The sequence below is a fragment of the Hyaena hyaena genome, unplaced genomic scaffold (assembly GCF_003009895.1).
Source record: "Hyaena hyaena isolate Hyena2069 unplaced genomic scaffold, ASM300989v1 scaffold_6, whole genome shotgun sequence".
NCBI classification, from domain to species: domain Eukaryota; kingdom Metazoa; phylum Chordata; class Mammalia; order Carnivora; family Hyaenidae; genus Hyaena; species Hyaena hyaena.
The window spans coordinates 6,556,078-6,572,994 of NW_024080638.1; the positions used below are offsets into that span (position 1 = coordinate 6,556,078).

The following is a 16,917-nucleotide window of genomic DNA, read 5'->3' on the forward strand; positions in this document are numbered from 1 at the left end:
GGGGGGTGATGGGCATGGAGGAGGGCACTTATTGGGATGAGCACTGGGTGTTATATGGAAACCAACTTGACAATAAACTATTCAAAAAATTATATGCAGCTAAAATAGTAAAAATTGTATGCAAATATTTGTTTTAATTTTTAATGTTTATTTTTGAGAGAGGGAGACCACAAGTAGGGGAGGTACAGAGAGACAGAGAAGAAGACAGAATCTGAAGGAGGCTCCAGGCTCTGAACTGACAGCTTGACAGTGGGGCTTAAACCCACAAACCATGAGATCATGACCTGAGCCAAAGTCTGACACTCAACCTACTGAGCCACCCAGGTGCCCCTGTATGCAAATATTAATAGTACTTATTTCTGAGTAGGGGAATTATAGATAATTTAAAAAAAATTTTTTTTAATGTTTTATTTATTTCTAGGAGAGAGAGAGACAGCGTGAGCAGGGGAGGGTCAGAGAGAGAGGAAGACACAGAATTGGAAACAGGCTCCAGGCTCTGAGCTGGCTGTCAGCACAGAGCCTGACGCGGGGCTTGAACCCACGAACCGTGAGATCATGACCTAAGTGAAAATCGGACGCTTAACCAACTAAGCCACCCAGGCGCCCCTAGATAATTTTTAATAGTTTATTGTCAAGTTGGTTTCCATATAACACCCAGTGTTCATCCCCACAAGTGCCCTCCTCCATGCCCATCACCCCCCCTTCTCCTCCCCCCACCCCATCTGCCCTCAGTTTTCAGCATTATAATTTTTAAATTCTTTCTTTTGCTTTTCTTTATTTTCTAGTATTTTCTGTATTGAAGTATCTGAACTTAAAAGGAACCACCAAAAATCCAGCTAATATTTATTGAGTGCTTATGATGTGTTTGTCATTGTTTTAGCCACGAGGAAGACCCTGATGAATGACAAAAACAAAATCTCTGTATTTTTAAAATTGTTTTTAATGTTTTATTTATTTCAGAGAGAGACAGCATGAGCAGGGGAGGGTCAGAGAGAGAGGGAGACACAGAATCTGAAACAGGCTCCAGGCTCTGAGCTAGCTGTCAGCACAGAGCCTGATGCGGGGCTTGAACCCACGAACCGTGAGATCATGACCTGAGCCGAAGTCAGACACTTAACCGACTGAGCCACCCAGGGGCCCCAAAATCTCTGTATTTTAATAGAAGGGCAAGATAATAAACTTAGGAAAGGAGCTTTGTATTGTAGAGACCGGAAACTGAAGCCCAGAGATGTTACAGTGACTTGCCAAAAATCATGGTACAGTTGGCATAAAAATCCTACTCACCTGATTTACTGCTGAGTGCTTTTTCTGTTCCACCTTCTTTGCTTTCTCAACTTTCAAGAATCCTATGCAAATTCTTGAGCATTCTAAATCAGAAGTCCAACTGAATTTTGCTGAGTCTCAGGAATGCATTCTGTTGTATGAGGTAGCGTTGTGAAGAGTAAGGAACATGTGTTTCCTACCAGGTTATATCAGTAGAACATTTGGCAAATCCCTTAAGCTCTCTGGACCTTATTTTTGTCACCTGAGAAGTAAAGAGCTCAGCTGTCTTGTTTGTTACTTCCACAGCCCCATTATTGGATTTGGAGTTCTCTTGTGTGTATCTGCTCTCTCCGCAGCCATCCACACCGCTGCTATGGACATGCTGGGAGGATCGGGTATTGAAAGCCAGTGTAGAAAAGTTGATATCATTGCCGATGCTGCCTATTCCATTTTTAAAAAGCCAAAAAGTTTTACGGGAAACTTTATTATTGATGAGAACATCTTAAGAGAAGAAGGAGTAAAAAATTTCGACGTCTATGCAATTAAACCAGGTAATACATTTTTTAAAAGTAGTGATGTATAGTGATGTATTTTTCTACATTTCATGCAAGAAACACACCTCTGTTTTGTGTGCATGTTTGTGTTATCATAAAATTAATATGTTCTTTTAAAAGCCGTCCTCCTGATGAAGGGGAAGACCATACCAATACAACTTCAAAAGGAAAGAAAGGAAAACTAGAAGTGAGTTAAGGGCTTTTTAAGTGATGTACAGATATGGAAGGCATATCAGCTATTAGCCATTTCGAAATCTTGAAAGAAACCAAAAATGAAAATTGGTTTTTAAAGTTGGCCTTAAAATCACAGAGTAAAGACTTTATTCTGTGGAAACAGATGATACAGGAGTGAGGTTTTTTTACAAAACCCTTTTAAGAAAATGGACTCTTGGGGGACCCTGAGTGTTTCAGTCGGCTAAGTGTTGGAATTGATTTTGACTGAGGTTATGATCTCACAGTTAGTGGGATTGAGCCACGTTTTAGGCCCTGTGCTGACAACATGAAGCCTGCTTGGGATTCTCTCCCTCTCTCTGCCCTTCCCCCGTTCTCTCTCAAATATTTAAAAAAAATGTATGGATTCTTTCCAAATGTTTGTCTCTCTCTCTCTCACTCTCCCTTTTTTAATTTAGAGAGGAAGAGAGAATCCCAAGCAGGCTCTACACTGCCAGCACGGACAAGGGACTCATACCCATAAACCGTGAGATCATGATCTGAGCCAAAGTCAGATGCTTAACCCACTGACCTCCCAGATATCCTCAAATGTTTGTCTCTTAAGTGCAGTCTCTTAGAGTAACTTACTCATAGATGGTAAAGATGAATGAACACATCTGTCTTTTGTACAAGGGTATGTTTGAGAAGTTCTCGAGGCCTCCTTGTTCAAAGATCATTCTTTATGAAATTGTAGACTCTTTGGTTGGATCTTAGAGGTGAAATTTGCCATTGGAGAGGAGGATAACTGGGTTATGGGGAAAGTATTTTAGCTTCATGAAGGTCAGATAGTTTGACAGTTCTCATGGGAGTCTTCCATTGCACGAGAATGATTATTACAATAAAAACAGGTTATAATGTTCATTGAACAGGTGTTAAAAGTGTTAATATATTTAAGTTGTCTTAGTAACCCGATTACTTTTGGGGTCATTTTTCAGGCCATCCTTTGTTACCAGATTTCTTCTTAGATGAACACCCAGATACAATTATCAAGAAAGTGGAATCACATGGTAAGATGTAGACCATATTTTATATAGGAAAATAAAGATACTAACTTACATATGTCTTTCAGAATATAAAATTGGACATTGCTGCCTTCTGCTTTTGATCCATTTTGTAATTTAAACTAGACAAGTAATATGCGGTCTTAGTTAATTCAAAGAAGGTTGTCTTTTCCTTCCACCAGTAAGAAATTCTTAATATGTGCTTTACATTTGAGTTTAAAAAAAAAGTCAAGAAAACAAACCCTTTTTTAAGGTTTTTATTTCTTTTCCTTGGCACTGTGTTTAGGTATTTCATGTTGGTGTGTTATTTTATTTTGAGGAAAAATGTGTCACATCAAAGTATACCTGACAGCATTCTCCGAGTGTGTGCCGTGTGACTGCTTTATTGGAGTAATTCACTTCAAAGGAGATTTTGGTTTTACTTTATTTTGTTTTTATACTTCAGAAACAATAGCCCCCTTTAATTGGTCCAGAGTTTACATTTTAGTTTTTGTGTTCTGGCCTTGTGCCACTAGCTTACCACTAGTTTACTGAAAGATTTCAGAAGAAACACTGTTTAACAAATAACCATGAGAAGAATTTGTCTCATGGTTTATTAACAAGAACGGCTGTGCTTCTCCTGGACCCTAACTTTATTTTATTTCACAGACAATGTGGATCTCCTAAGTGATCATAGATTCTTTAGATGGCTGCTAGAAAATTTAAGAAACAATTTCCTCTATACGTTTATAGCAAATTTATAGAACCTTATACCACATTCTAGTGCATTCTAGTGCCACCTTTTTTCTGGCTCAGTCTTTTCTACCTTTATCTTTTCTTTGTCTAAATTTTTGGAGATAGTTTTAAAAATTACTTAAGTAATAAAAATGGCAACTTTTCCTTTGTACCATAGAAAACTTGAAAAATACAGCTTATCAAAGTCCAAAAGAGTATAGTCTTAAGGTCAGGCAAGAGCAAAATCCTGATTTTTGTGCAGCACCTTCAGATTGGATCTGAGCTCATTCAAATTCCAAATTTAAATACTAAGAACCACTTATCGATCATGTATATTCATTTTATTTTTCAGCACATATTTATTGGGCACTACTGTGTATCAAACACTATGCCAAGTACTTCACATGCATTGTCACAGTTAAAAAGAGCTGGCAAGACAAGTATTATTATCTTCATTTTACATCTGAGATCATGCAGGTGGCAGAGCCAGGATTTAAGTTTAAATTTGTATTTCTCTCAATTCCAAGCCCATAACTTTAACCAGTAAATTTAAATTGCCTTTCTAATTCCTCAATACTTAAAGTCCTTTAAATTAGCATATTTCCCTCTCCCCCCCCACCCCCAGTAATCCAGGTTAATCTAGGTTATTAATTTATAATGAGGAGTTGCCGTCTCATGGACTAACTGTATAGTTGCCATGATCAGCCCATTCTCTCCCTTGGGTCCTAATTAACATAGGGAACAGAATCATGATCAGAAGGTGTTTCATGACCATGGAATCAGAACAGGAGAGGTTAGATAAGTAAAACGTAAAATAAATGTTTACTGGCATCAGATTTCGATGGGAGTGATTTTGCCTCTGGGGTCAGAATGTGTCCTGTGGTTTGTCTACAGTCCATATTCCGTCTCCACATGAGGGATGCCCTCAGCCTTGGGGTCACAGTACTCAAATTCCTTTGGCTAAAGCTTTTCTTCCCCATATGCTGCTGGAGAGGTCGCTTGGTACTGTAGCTCTCTTTTATCCCCCCTCTTCTTCCTTGTTAAGTCTACTGCAGTTGTACTCCATATTTTCTGTAGATCCCTTAATATATTCATATAGTCCAGTATATCTGGCCTAGAATCTAACATCTCTTTCAGGTGATTGGTTAGTCCATATCCACATCCTCTGTACAGTTTCTCTCTCAGAGGTCAGTGTGTAGCCCTCATTCCCAAGGGGGACTGGCTTACCATTCTATCAACATTTGATTGTACCTTATCTGGTTATTTGTGCTATGTATATTTGCTCTATATAAAGTATTTGTAATTATGAGGTATGTTGTAGATTATGTACATAATTTTAAGTTAGTGTTTTTTCTCATATTAAAAACAGTACTGACATTTCTTCATTGATCTCCCTCTTCCCATTACAACACGGGGAACCCACGGTCTTTTTTGTTCAGTTTATTTTTGTTGGCTTATTTTTTTTTCTTTAGTTTAATTTTTCTTTGCTTCTGTTCCGGTTGCTCTGGATTCTCCTCAGAAACACTTATTCTTAGCCTGGCTGTCCTTTTGCTTTCCCCTGAAGTTGTCACCATCTTGTATTATTTCTATCTTACTGTTCTTTCTTCTGCATTCTGGGAGACCTGTTCAAGTTTATACTGTAAATTACTGATAAGACTTTTGATGGGGCACTTGGCTGGCTTAGTTGGAAGAGCATGCAACTCTTGATCTTGGGGCTGGAGTTCAAGCCCCACATTGGGTGTGGAGCCTACTTAAGACAAAAGACTTTTGGGGCGCTTGGGTAGCTTAGTCCATTAAGTGTCCAACTCGATATCAGCCCAGGTGAGGATCTCACAGTTGTGAGATGGAACCCTGCATCGGGCTCTAAGCTGACAGCGCTGAGGCTGCTTGGGACTCTCTCTCCCTCTCTTTCTGCCCCTCTCCTGCTTGCATGCACGCTCACTTGCTCACTCTCAAAATAAACAAACATTAAAAAAAAGTCTTTTGACACTTTGATCTCTGTTCCCTATGGCCCGTAATGTTTATTTTAATTTTGTTACTGTTCCTTTTGTTTCTCATGTTCCATCTTGTTCATTTTATTCCATTATCTTTTTATCCCAGCCAGTTATATATGGCTTTGTGCCCCTGTTTTATATAGTTTTTATGGAGAGAAATTCTTGTCGGTTTCCTAGTAAATTATTTTTAGAGGTAGATTTTTTTTCTCTTCAGAATAATTTTCCATTACCCTTGTGGTACCTTGATTTACATAAGCATCAGGTTATTTTCCCCCCTATTAATTTAGCTTTATATTAGGAGATATCTCTAGAGCTAGTAGAGTTAAATGACTGGGATGTGTAGATTTCTTTTGGCTTCATTCCTTGTCCATTGGGTAGAATTCCTTTCACAGAACTGTTTAAGTTGTGGTACCTGTTAGGCACATAGCTCGTGCCTGTGTGCAAGGCTGACATGGGATCTTCTTTTACCTCCTACTGTCCCTGCATGTCCTGCTCCCAAGGTTCTTCCCCTTCCCATTTTTATCAGTATTGCTTTGGGACACGTACTTCCCAGGATGCCCCACTACAAGGGCTCCCCCTACTATCTGCTCCTCTGATATTTGGGAGCGACGAGCTTGGAAATTGGATTTGAAAGATGGAAGCGTTCTTGAAAGGCAGCATTGTAGAACAGAGGGACAGATCCTACCCTTCCAGTTGAAACCAGCCCAGAGTCTGGTCTGGTGGTTTAGAAATGTAAAAGCCTGGGGCGCCTGGGTGGCTCAGTCGGTTAAGCGCCTGACTTTCGCTTAGGTCGTAATCTCGCAGTTCGTGGGTTCGAGCCCCGCATAGGGCTCTGTGCTGACTGCCAGCTCGGAGCCTGGAGCCTGTTTCAGTCTGTGACTCCCTCTCTCTCTGACCTTCCCCTGCTCACGCTGTCTCTCTCTCTTTCTCCTAGAAATAAATAAAAATATAAAAAAAAATAAAAATGTTAAAGCCTGTGTTCTTTGTTTAGGTTAGCAGAGCTGTTCTTTCTCTGAGATTTTTCATGAGGCAAAGCACAGACAGTCCTGTTTCTTAGGCTGACTCTGTCTACCTTAGGGATGCTGAACATTTCTTCCTAGATTCTGACAGTAGATTGTGAGTCTAGGTGATGTTTAGTTTTTTTTTTTACATGTTTATATTTATTTAAGTGTGACATTAGGAGAGGGTATGATAGGGGCTGCTAGTCATTATCTTTTTTTTTTTAAGATTTTATTTTTAAAGTAATCTCCACACCCAACATGGGGCTTGACCTCACAACCCCGAGATCAAGAGTCGCATGCTACACCAACTGAGCCAGCTGGACACCCCTCTTTTTTTTTTTTTAAGTTACCAAAATGTTCTTTCTCATTAAAGCTTACATAGTTATAGTCCACTGACTGTACCTTTCAAATATATTACTGATTTATTTTTTGTCTCCTGAAGTTTTATTCTCTTGTGCAAAGTCATCGTGCCATGTCTAAATATTCCAGGCGATAAATTATGCAGTTTATCACTTGGCAGATGTCTTTTGGGGCTACACCAAAGTTTTTGCTGCAGTTTCCTTGGCACCACTGGCTTCTGGGGGACTTGTTATATCTTCTTTCTTGACCTAGATGATGATGCCTCAGTATGTCCACTTATTGATAACTTTTAAAAATGTATTGAAGTATAGTTGACACAGAATATTACATTTGTTTCATAGTGATTTCACAGCTCTGTACTTACACTATGCTCACCACAAGTGTAGCTACCATCTGTCACCATACAATGAATGTTACTACAACACCACTGACTGTATTCCCTATGTGGTACCTTTTTTTTTTCATTTAATTTAATTTAATTTAATTTATTTTTTTTTTTTACAAATAGTTTATTGTCAAATTAGTTTCCACATAACACTCAGTGCTCATCCCCACAAGTGTCCTCCTCCATGCCCATCCCCCCCCCCCCCCCACATCCATCAGTCCTCAGTTTTTGTCAGCATTCAAGAGTCTCTCATGGTTTGCCTCTCTCCCTTTCCCCCACCATTTCCGCCCTTCTTCTCCCCCTTGTTCCTCCGTCAAGTTCCTCCTAATCCTCCTATACGTGCAAACATATGATATTAGTCCTTCTCTGCCTGACTTATTTCGCTCAGCATAACACCCTCAAGGTCCATCCATGTTGCTCCTATGTGGTACCTTTTATCCTCATGACTTATTCATTCCAGAACTGAAAGCCTATACCTCTTACTCCCCTTCACCCCTTTTTACTCATGCCCCAAACCTCTGATAACTTTTTGAGCTGTATACTTATGACCATCATTTCTGTATGTTAACCATGAATAAAAAGCAAGGGCAAGGCAGTTGGAGGTGTTTGCTGTGAGTGTAGGCAATAAAGAGGTGCATTATCTGTAATGAATTTAAAAATAATAAGTAACTAAAAGTTTTTTAAAAGTGTGTATCCTCTCTGTTCCATTGGATCTTGAGGATTTCATCTTTAATATCTGTTTGGATTTTAACTTGTGAGAAGATAAGGATTTTCTTGTTTATTTGTTTGGGTATTTTGGTGTCTGGAATCATTATAGTGGAAGGTAATTTATATCCAGCAAATTTGGGATACTTTTATATTGCTTCTGTTGTACCGTGGAGTATCTTTGTGCTGTCAATTAGATTTCATTTAATAGCCTTTCATTTAATAGCCTTTAAAAGGCTGGGTGTAATTTGAGTTGAGAAGTATATGGAGAGTTAATTTTTAGCCTAGAGCACAGATTGGCCTTGGAGTTAATTAATGAATTGTACTCACCTGTTTCTGGGGGCAACTGCTAAACTACCCACAAGTGATTCCAGGAGGAAAAATAAAGGAATAGAGGTTGGTATTGGGGGACAGCTTCACGCTATGGCAATTGATCAGTCCTATGGACTGCAGATCTCCTGACTCATTGTATGCTGAATGGTTATGGCCAATGGGTTACATGGGTATACTTTAAAAACGTACCCATTCCACTGGCCTTATATTTCTAGGAAGAGGGAGGCTTTCATGAGGCTTATCGTCTGACCTCCATCTTCATCCAGTGGAAGGGACGAGTCTGATGAAATTGGAAGAGGAACTAACTGTGTGGTTTTAGATCCTTGTGAAGGTTCTTTCTTTCTGAGCAGGTTTTCCCCGGTTTTCACATGATCTATACTTTGAGAGCCATATCTAAGCCCTGACAGGAGGGAGCAGATTCAATCCAGGGATGAAGAAACTAAGTTAAATTTAGAGGCAAAGTTATTAGGAAGTTCACTGGGCTGTTGATTCAAGCTACAATCTCCAGTTCAGCTCCACTGTTTACATGGTTGATGGTCTCATCTCCGTGGTTCTGATTCTAGTATCTTCTTTTCTCATTTGGTTTTAGAACTCAAAGGGGATGATAAAGGAGTGATTATTACTCCTAAAACTCCCAAAAGTTTGTTTAGGTCCCTTAAAAAAAAAAAAGCCACTATAGTTTAGTAGTGGTTTCCTTTCTTTTTTTTTAACCTAATCTGAGAGTCAGCCTTTAACTTGGAGAGTATACACCATTTATATTTATAATCATAACTAATGTGTTTGGATATTATTCTATCAGGTTGTCTTATGCTTTGTCACCAGATGTATTTATTGTCATCTTGATCAGACAGGTCTAATTGGTGGCAAGTCTGTTCTGCTAATTACTTTTGTGTAGGGCCTTACACTGCCTAGGCTCTAAAGCCATTTAAATCAATGTTTTACAGGTGCTGTTCTGGAAGGGAAAGAAGAGAAGCCACAGCCACCACCAAAACCACATTCTGGAGCTGTGGAAGAAACATTTAGAATTGTTAAGGACTCTCTCACTGATGACGTCGTTAAAGCCACTCAAGCAGTCTATCAGTTTGAACTCTCGGGTAAAAATTATATCCAGTAATTTGGTGCCTTTGTGAAACCAAGTAGGATAGTTCCCTTGGAAGAAAATCAGTCTCCAGTCATAATCGCCTTGATAGTTGGCTGTATCCAGAACCCTTAGCCCTAGAATGTAGACATTCAAGAATAGCGGGGCTCCTGGGTGGCTCTGTTGATTAAGTGTCTGACTTCAGCAAACTGTGAGTTTGAGCCCCATGTCAGGCTCTGTGCTGCCAGCTCAAAGCCTGGAGCTTGCTTTAGATTCTGTGTCTCCCTCTCTCTCTGCCCCTCCCCAACTGCACTCTGTCTCTCTCTCTCTCAAAAATAAATAAACATTGGGGTACCTAGGTGGCTCAGTTGCTTAAGCGTCCGACTTCAGCTCAGGTCATGATCTCACAGCTTGTGATTCAAGCCCAATGTCAGGCTCTGTGCTGACAGCTCAGAACCTGGAGCCTGCTTCAGATTCTGTGTCTCTCTCTTGTTCTGCCCCTCCCCCACTCATGCTCTGTCTCTCTCTTAACAATAAATAAAACTTTAAAAGTAAATAAATAAACATTTAAAAAAGATAATAATTTGGCTATTGTTGAAAGCACTACAGTAATTATTTTAAACCTTCTCAGTGTTCCCCAAATCTCCCATTGCTCCCTTCACCACTTCCCTGCCCGTGTCAGTGGATAATCCCACCTCCTCTTTCACAGAGATAATAGAAACTTGCAAACAAATTGCTTCAGCTTCCTGCCATCTGATACCATATCAGCCATTATGAGCATCATTCTTACTTCCTTCCCAGTAGAACAGAGTTCAGTTCTACAGTCATGCAGCTCAAGCTTTTAACGTTCATACTGATCACCTGGGATCATGCTAACATGCAGAATCTCATTCAGCATGTCGCCAGCAGAGTCTGAATTCTGCATTTCTTTTCTTTTTTTTTAATGTTTGTTTATTCTTCAGAGAGTGAGTGAGTGAGCGCAGTAGCAGGGGAGGGGCAGAGAGAGAGGGAGATGCGGAATCTGAATCCAGCACAGCGCCCTACACAGGGCTCAAACCCATGGACCAAGAGATTATGACCTGAGCTGAAGTCGGACACTTAACCAACTGACCCACCCAGGCACCCCCACAGATCACACTTTGAGTAGCAAAGCTGTAGATCCCAGTAGCAAAGCTGGAGTCCTGTGGCCTCCTTAGGGATATTGTGCTGGCAATTATGCCCTCTCTCTGACCTGCTTATCCTGCAGCCCACTCTCTGGTGGTATCTTAACATTCTCAAAGTCCATACTGTCTTCAAATCAAAACACAACCCCCGACCCCACTTCTGCCTCCACCATTCTTTTCCCTTTTAAAAGCCAGTTATTTCCCATGTACAGTTCACTCTGCTCTGGTGTATTTCTCCATTCCACTGAATTTGCTGTCACCAAGGTCCTCGGTGACCTCTGTATCATCAGTGGGCCTTTGTCATTCTTACCTTGTCAACACTGTACAGCATTTGAAGCTGTTAACCGCTCTTCCCTTCTGGAAATGCTCCCTTCCTTGGCTTTGCTGATAGCCCCTCTCCTCGCTTCCCTCCTGTCTGTAATCATCTTTGTCTGTTACAGACTTGCCCTAGGACACCCCACTCACTCAAATGGCTTCAATCACCATAGGAAGTAATTACTTATGTAACTATATTTCTAGCCTAGTCAGACTTCATTTGACATATTCCCTTGACTGTCATAAAAATCCCTCAGCAATCTGAAAATATCTAAAACAGCACACAATTCCCAACTACCATTCCAAAATAGGTAGTGCCTCAGACACTACCTATTCAATCTGCTTTTCTTCAGTAGTCGTCTCTTAGTAAAAAATACACCAGTTTAACCCAGTTTCCTGAGCCAAAAATTAGCAAATCATTTTTATGCACTCTCTATACCATTTCCTCATCATATTCATTGATTTACCCAGTCTTGTGTTTCTTCTGTAAAATTCTCTCTCAAATAAGCCTAATTTCCTATATTCCCACTGCTACAGTCCTGATCCAGGCACATATCCTCAAGTTCCCAAACTACCCCAACACCATCCTAACTTGCCTTTTGCATCCTCTTCATCCCTCTCCAATATATTCTCTGCACTGCTGTTAGGGTGAACTATTGAAAACACCAGCCTTATATCATTCTCCTTCCACAGCCTATCCCTTTAGGATGAAGTCATCCTATCCCCTTAGAATGAATCTCTTACATGGCTCACTACCCCTGTATTTGACTGCTTCATGAGCGCATCTGATGCCACTCTTCATTCTCTTTCTACCTTCAGTCCCAGTATCTTTTTTCAGTCCCTCATCTAGCTAATTCTTACCTGACTCTTACCTATTTATTTTAAAAATTTTACTTATTTATTTTGAGAGAGAGAGAGAGAGAGAGCACCAAGCAGGGGGAAGGGCAGAGAGAGAGGGAGAGAGAATCCCAAGCAGGCTCCACGTTCTGCATGGAGCCCATCGCAGGGCTCAGTCCCACAGACTGTGAGATCATGACCTGAGTCAAAATCAAGAGCTGGACACTTAACTGACTGAGCCACCTGGGCCCCTCCTTACCTGACTTTTAAATCTCACCTGCTGGGCTTGCCTGACTCCACATTAGCCTTCCACTACATCTTGTATAAGAACCACGTTACTAAAGAGTCTTCAGAGCCTAGCCTAGTTCCTAGCATGTGAGTACTTAATGAATGTTTGCTGAATTTGATAGAGGCCTGAGGGTTTTAACCTTGAAGAGAGCATTTATTCAAACTGTAGCGGTTGTTAAGTGTAAGAAAAACAGGGCTATGTTGGCATTTATTTCTTTATCTTTATATTTTGTGTAGGTGAAGACGGTGGAACGTGGTTTCTTGACCTTAAAAGCAAAGGTGGGAATGTTGGGTATGGAGAGCCCTCTGATCAGGCAGATGTGGTGATGAGTATGTCTACTGATGATTTTGTAAAAATGTTTTCAGGTGAGTTTTCAATTTTATAGATTTACTGAGTGTGTAAGGAAAATTTAGTTCTAACTTAATTCCTTTCCAAATAATCAAGACTTATTTTTCTAGCAGTAGACTCTTAGCGGCTATTGATGTTGAAGAGCACATAGTCTTCAGAAGGCAGTTCTTACTGTTGGGTACCTGCTCCTACTGTTAACCTCTACTGCCCCTTCTACTTCATCCAACAAGTGGAAAGTAGAAGTCAGAATTTCCTTTTTACATGACTGAGAAGCCCAAAGATAATATTAGGAACAGAGAGGTAATTCAAAAGGGCTGGGAGGTAGGCTTTATTTCTATTAGTTGGACTAAGATACCCTTTCCAAGAATACCTGGGACACGGGAGGTGCACCCAGCCTTAGCCCATTTGCTGGGAGTAAGGTCATGTTTCAGTTTTGCCGTCACTGTAATAGGAAACAGTGGCTCCCCCATGGCCCCGTGAGCCTGCTTTCTATGGCATCCCTACCCAGGAGAACCTTTTCTGTAGTTTTCTACTCTGCCTGTGTACCCCTTAACTGTGCCAGAAAACTTTAAGAGTATTTTTTCAATATTCTTAGAACACTACACCAAATGGTAATTATCACATGTATTTTCTAGAAACAACACTTACATTACAACATTCTAACCATTACAACATTCTAATCAAAAAGAGTCACTTAATGATCTGTAAATGTTATTCATTCTTTGTTCTGTTTTACTCTTCACAAACTGAAGATCGCAGTGTGTACTCCATGTCTTGTAGATCTTGCATTCCATCTCCAAGGCAGGGAGTATGGCCTACCTATTTATGAGCAAATCTATGTCTATGTGTCCCTTCAACTTTTCCTTTTTTTTTTTTTTTTACGGTAGTAGTAAATATCCATGGTACAAAAATCTGAAAATACACTTAAGAAAAAGCAAAATATGGGGCGCCTGGGTGTCTTAGTCGGTTAAGCGTCCGACTTTCACTTAGGTCATGGTCTCGTGGTTGGTGGGTTCGAGCCCCGCGTCGGGCTCTGTGTTGACTGCCAGCTCAGAGCCTGGAGCCTGTTTCAGTCTGTGACTCCCTCTGTCTCTGACCCTCCCCTGCTCATGCTGTCTCTCTCTCTCTCTCTCCTAGAAATAAATAAAACATTAAAATAAATAAATAAATAAATAAATAAAAATACTTTTTTATCACACTACTAAGAAATGACCATCAGTTGATTTCGATTTAGAGTCATATATATTTCTGTGAATGTATATAAATACACACATGTGGGGACCCTGGGTGGCTCAGTCTGTTAAGCATTCAACTTCGGCTCAGGTCATGATCTCACAGTTTGTGGTTTCAAGCCCTGCTTCGGGCTCTGTGCTGACAGGTTAGAGGCTGGAGCCTGCTTCACATTCTGTGTGTCTCTCTCTGCCCTTCCCCTGCTGTGCACTCGCTTGCTCTCACTCTCTCAAAAGTATATAAACATTTTTTAAAAATGTGTTTTTCAAAAATAAAAAATAAATATACACGTGCTTTTAAAAGCAGGATTATAGCATTACTACTGTTTGTAATCTTTTTCACTAATATGTTATAACATCTTTCAGTGATAATGAATAGTTATCTCTGTAGTAATTTTCTTTCTTTTTTAATTTTTTAAAATATCTGTTTATTTTTGAGAGGGAGACAGAGTGTGAGTAGGGGAGGGGCAGAGAGAGAGGGAGACACAGAATCTGAAGCAGGCTCCAGGCTCTGAGCTGTCAATACAGAGCCTGCCATGGGGCTCCAACTCATGAACTGTGAGATCATGACATGAGCCAAAGTCAGACACTTGACCAACTGAGCCACCCAGGCGCCCCTCTTGAGTCATTTTCAATAGCGTCTTTAGTGTTTAAGTATTTCAACAGCTATTTCCTTATAAAACTTAAAGTGCTTTGTACATACTAAATGCTCAATAAGTGTTGACAAATTTGCACATTATAAATAAGTAGTATTTCGAACTTCAAGATCATTTAAAAATTTACTGTCAATTTCTAAACTAAAATAACAATAATTACAGCTAATATGCATTGTATAGTTACTATAAAGTGAGCAATACTCCTAAAAATGCTTTGAGATAAAATATTTTCTCCATTTTATAAAAATGGAGACTGAGGCATCAATGAATTAAATAATAAACCCAAAATCACATAGAGAGGAAATGTTGAAGTCAAAATTTGAATCGTTTTTTTTTTTTTATGTTTTATTGATTTCTAGGAGAGAGAGAGACAGCGCGAGCAGGGGAGGGTCAGAGAGAGAGGGAGACACAGAATCTGAAGCAGGGTCCAGGCTCTGAGCTGGCAGTCAGCACAGAGCCCGACGCGAGGCTCGAAACCATGAACCGCGAGATCATGACCTAAGCGAAAGTTGGACGCTTAACCAACTAAGCCACCCAGGCACCCCTGAATCCGTCTGAATCTTAAGCTTATGTTCTTTTAATCATTATGCTACTCTGCCCTTCAAAGGTGAAAGAGTCAAGCTATTTCTTTAATTTACATTTTATTTATGTATCGTAAACCTGTAATAATGAGCTTTCCATTTTTCTTTCTGTGAATGTGTCCTTGGATTGACTAGGGAAGATAAGTCAGATAAATAAGTTAAAAAAAAAAAAGTTTTCTTAAAATGTTTCTTTTATAGCAACAGTGAGTTTGCTTCTGCTTCTTATGTCCTTTCATTCCTACTCTTCATCCCATCTGCTTTCCTTTGGGCACAGTTTAGACTTTATATGGGTTTTTTTTTTTAAGTTTATTTATTTATTTTGAGAGGAGGAGGGACAGAGAGAGAGGGAGACAGAGGATCCGAAGTGGGCTCTGTGCTCACAGCTGATAGCTGGATGAAGGGCTTGAACTCATGAACCGTGAGATCATGTCCTGAGCTGAAGTTAGACACGTAACCAACTGAGCCATCCAGGTGTCTCAGACCTTATATCTTAATATGGTTTCTCTTTTAAGAAATCATAGCCATTCCTGACCTAATTTATATAGTGGATACATTATGAATATAAAATTTTAAGCAACTAGTGGTCAACTAATCAAGATCTCTCCTTTGGCCAGTAGAGGCCACTGTATGGTAAAACATTATAATAGGAAATTTTACAAGATTACCTGATTAATATATTAGGAAGAGAGATTCTATATAGGATATAGTGCTTTCTAGCAGTTTTTAAGTTATTTTTATAAACAGTATTATTGAAATATAATTTATATATCATAAAATCACCCAATATGAATGTAGTATGTGATTTTTAGTAGATTCATAGAGTTGTACAACCATCACAAACAATCCAGTTTGAGAACATTTTCATCACCCCAGAAAATTCTCTCCTGTCTTTTTGTAGTCAGTCCCCATTTTTACCCACAGCTAGCCAACCACTGATTTGCTTTCTGTCTCTACAGATTTGCTGTTTCTGGATATTTCATGTAAATGAAATCAAACAGTATATAATCTTTCACATCTGGCTTATTTCACTTACCATAGGCTTTTGAGATTCATCCATTCATGTTGTAGCATTTATCAATAGTTCAGTTCCTTTTTATTGCTGAATAGTATTCTGTTGTATGCATAAACTATGTATTATTTATCCACTCACCAGCTGGGGATATTTGGGTTACTTCAAATTTTTGGCTTTTTGAGCAATGCTGCTCTGAATATTGTCACACATATATTTTGGTGGATATATATTTTCATTTTGCTTAGATAGATTCTTAAGAGGGGAACTGCTGGGTCATATGGTAAGTTTCTGTATATAAAATTTTTTAAAAAACTACCAGACCATTTGCTAAAGTAGCTGCACCAATTTTACATTTTTATTAGCAATGTGTGAAAGCTCCAGTTTCTCTAAGTCCTCACCAATACTTAGTAGTGTTTTCTTTTCTTTTAAAGCTTTATTAAGGTATACTAGATAAAGACTATTTAAGGTATAAAACAGGAATATTTGATATACACACACACACACACACACACACATACATTGTTAAGTTACTATAATCAAGCTAATTGACACATTCATCATCTCACATGGTTACCTTCCATGTGTGTGTAGTGAGAACACTTAAGATCTACCCTTAGAGGGGTGCCAGACTGGCTTAGTTGGTTAAGCGTCCAACTCTTGATCTTAGCTCAGGTCTTGATCTCAGGGTCATGACTTCAAGCCCTGCATTGGGCTCACGCTGGGCGTGAATCATACTTAAAAAAAAGAGAGATCTACTCTTAGATCTACTCTTAGCAAATTTCACATATATAATACAGTATTATTAACTATAGTCATCATGCTATACATTAGATTCCCAGGAATTATTAATCTTGTAACTGAAAGTTTGTACTCTTTGACCCATATCTCC

At 39.5% G+C, this 16,917-nt stretch overlaps 1 protein-coding gene across 1 annotated transcript in view; it reads left to right on the forward strand.

Annotated features, from left to right (window-relative positions):
• The window catches only part of HSDL2 (hydroxysteroid dehydrogenase like 2), a 68,253-nt gene that overhangs the window by 39,816 nt on the left and 11,520 nt on the right, over window positions 1-16,917 (forward strand). The window contains exons 7-10 of the mRNA XM_039240858.1: window positions 1,620-1,814; window positions 2,963-3,034; window positions 9,465-9,614; window positions 12,439-12,567. Of these exons, the coding sequence (XP_039096789.1) occupies window positions 1,620-1,814; window positions 2,963-3,034; window positions 9,465-9,614; window positions 12,439-12,567 (546 nt within the window). The remainder of the gene's footprint in view (window positions 1-1,619; window positions 1,815-2,962; window positions 3,035-9,464; window positions 9,615-12,438; window positions 12,568-16,917) is intronic.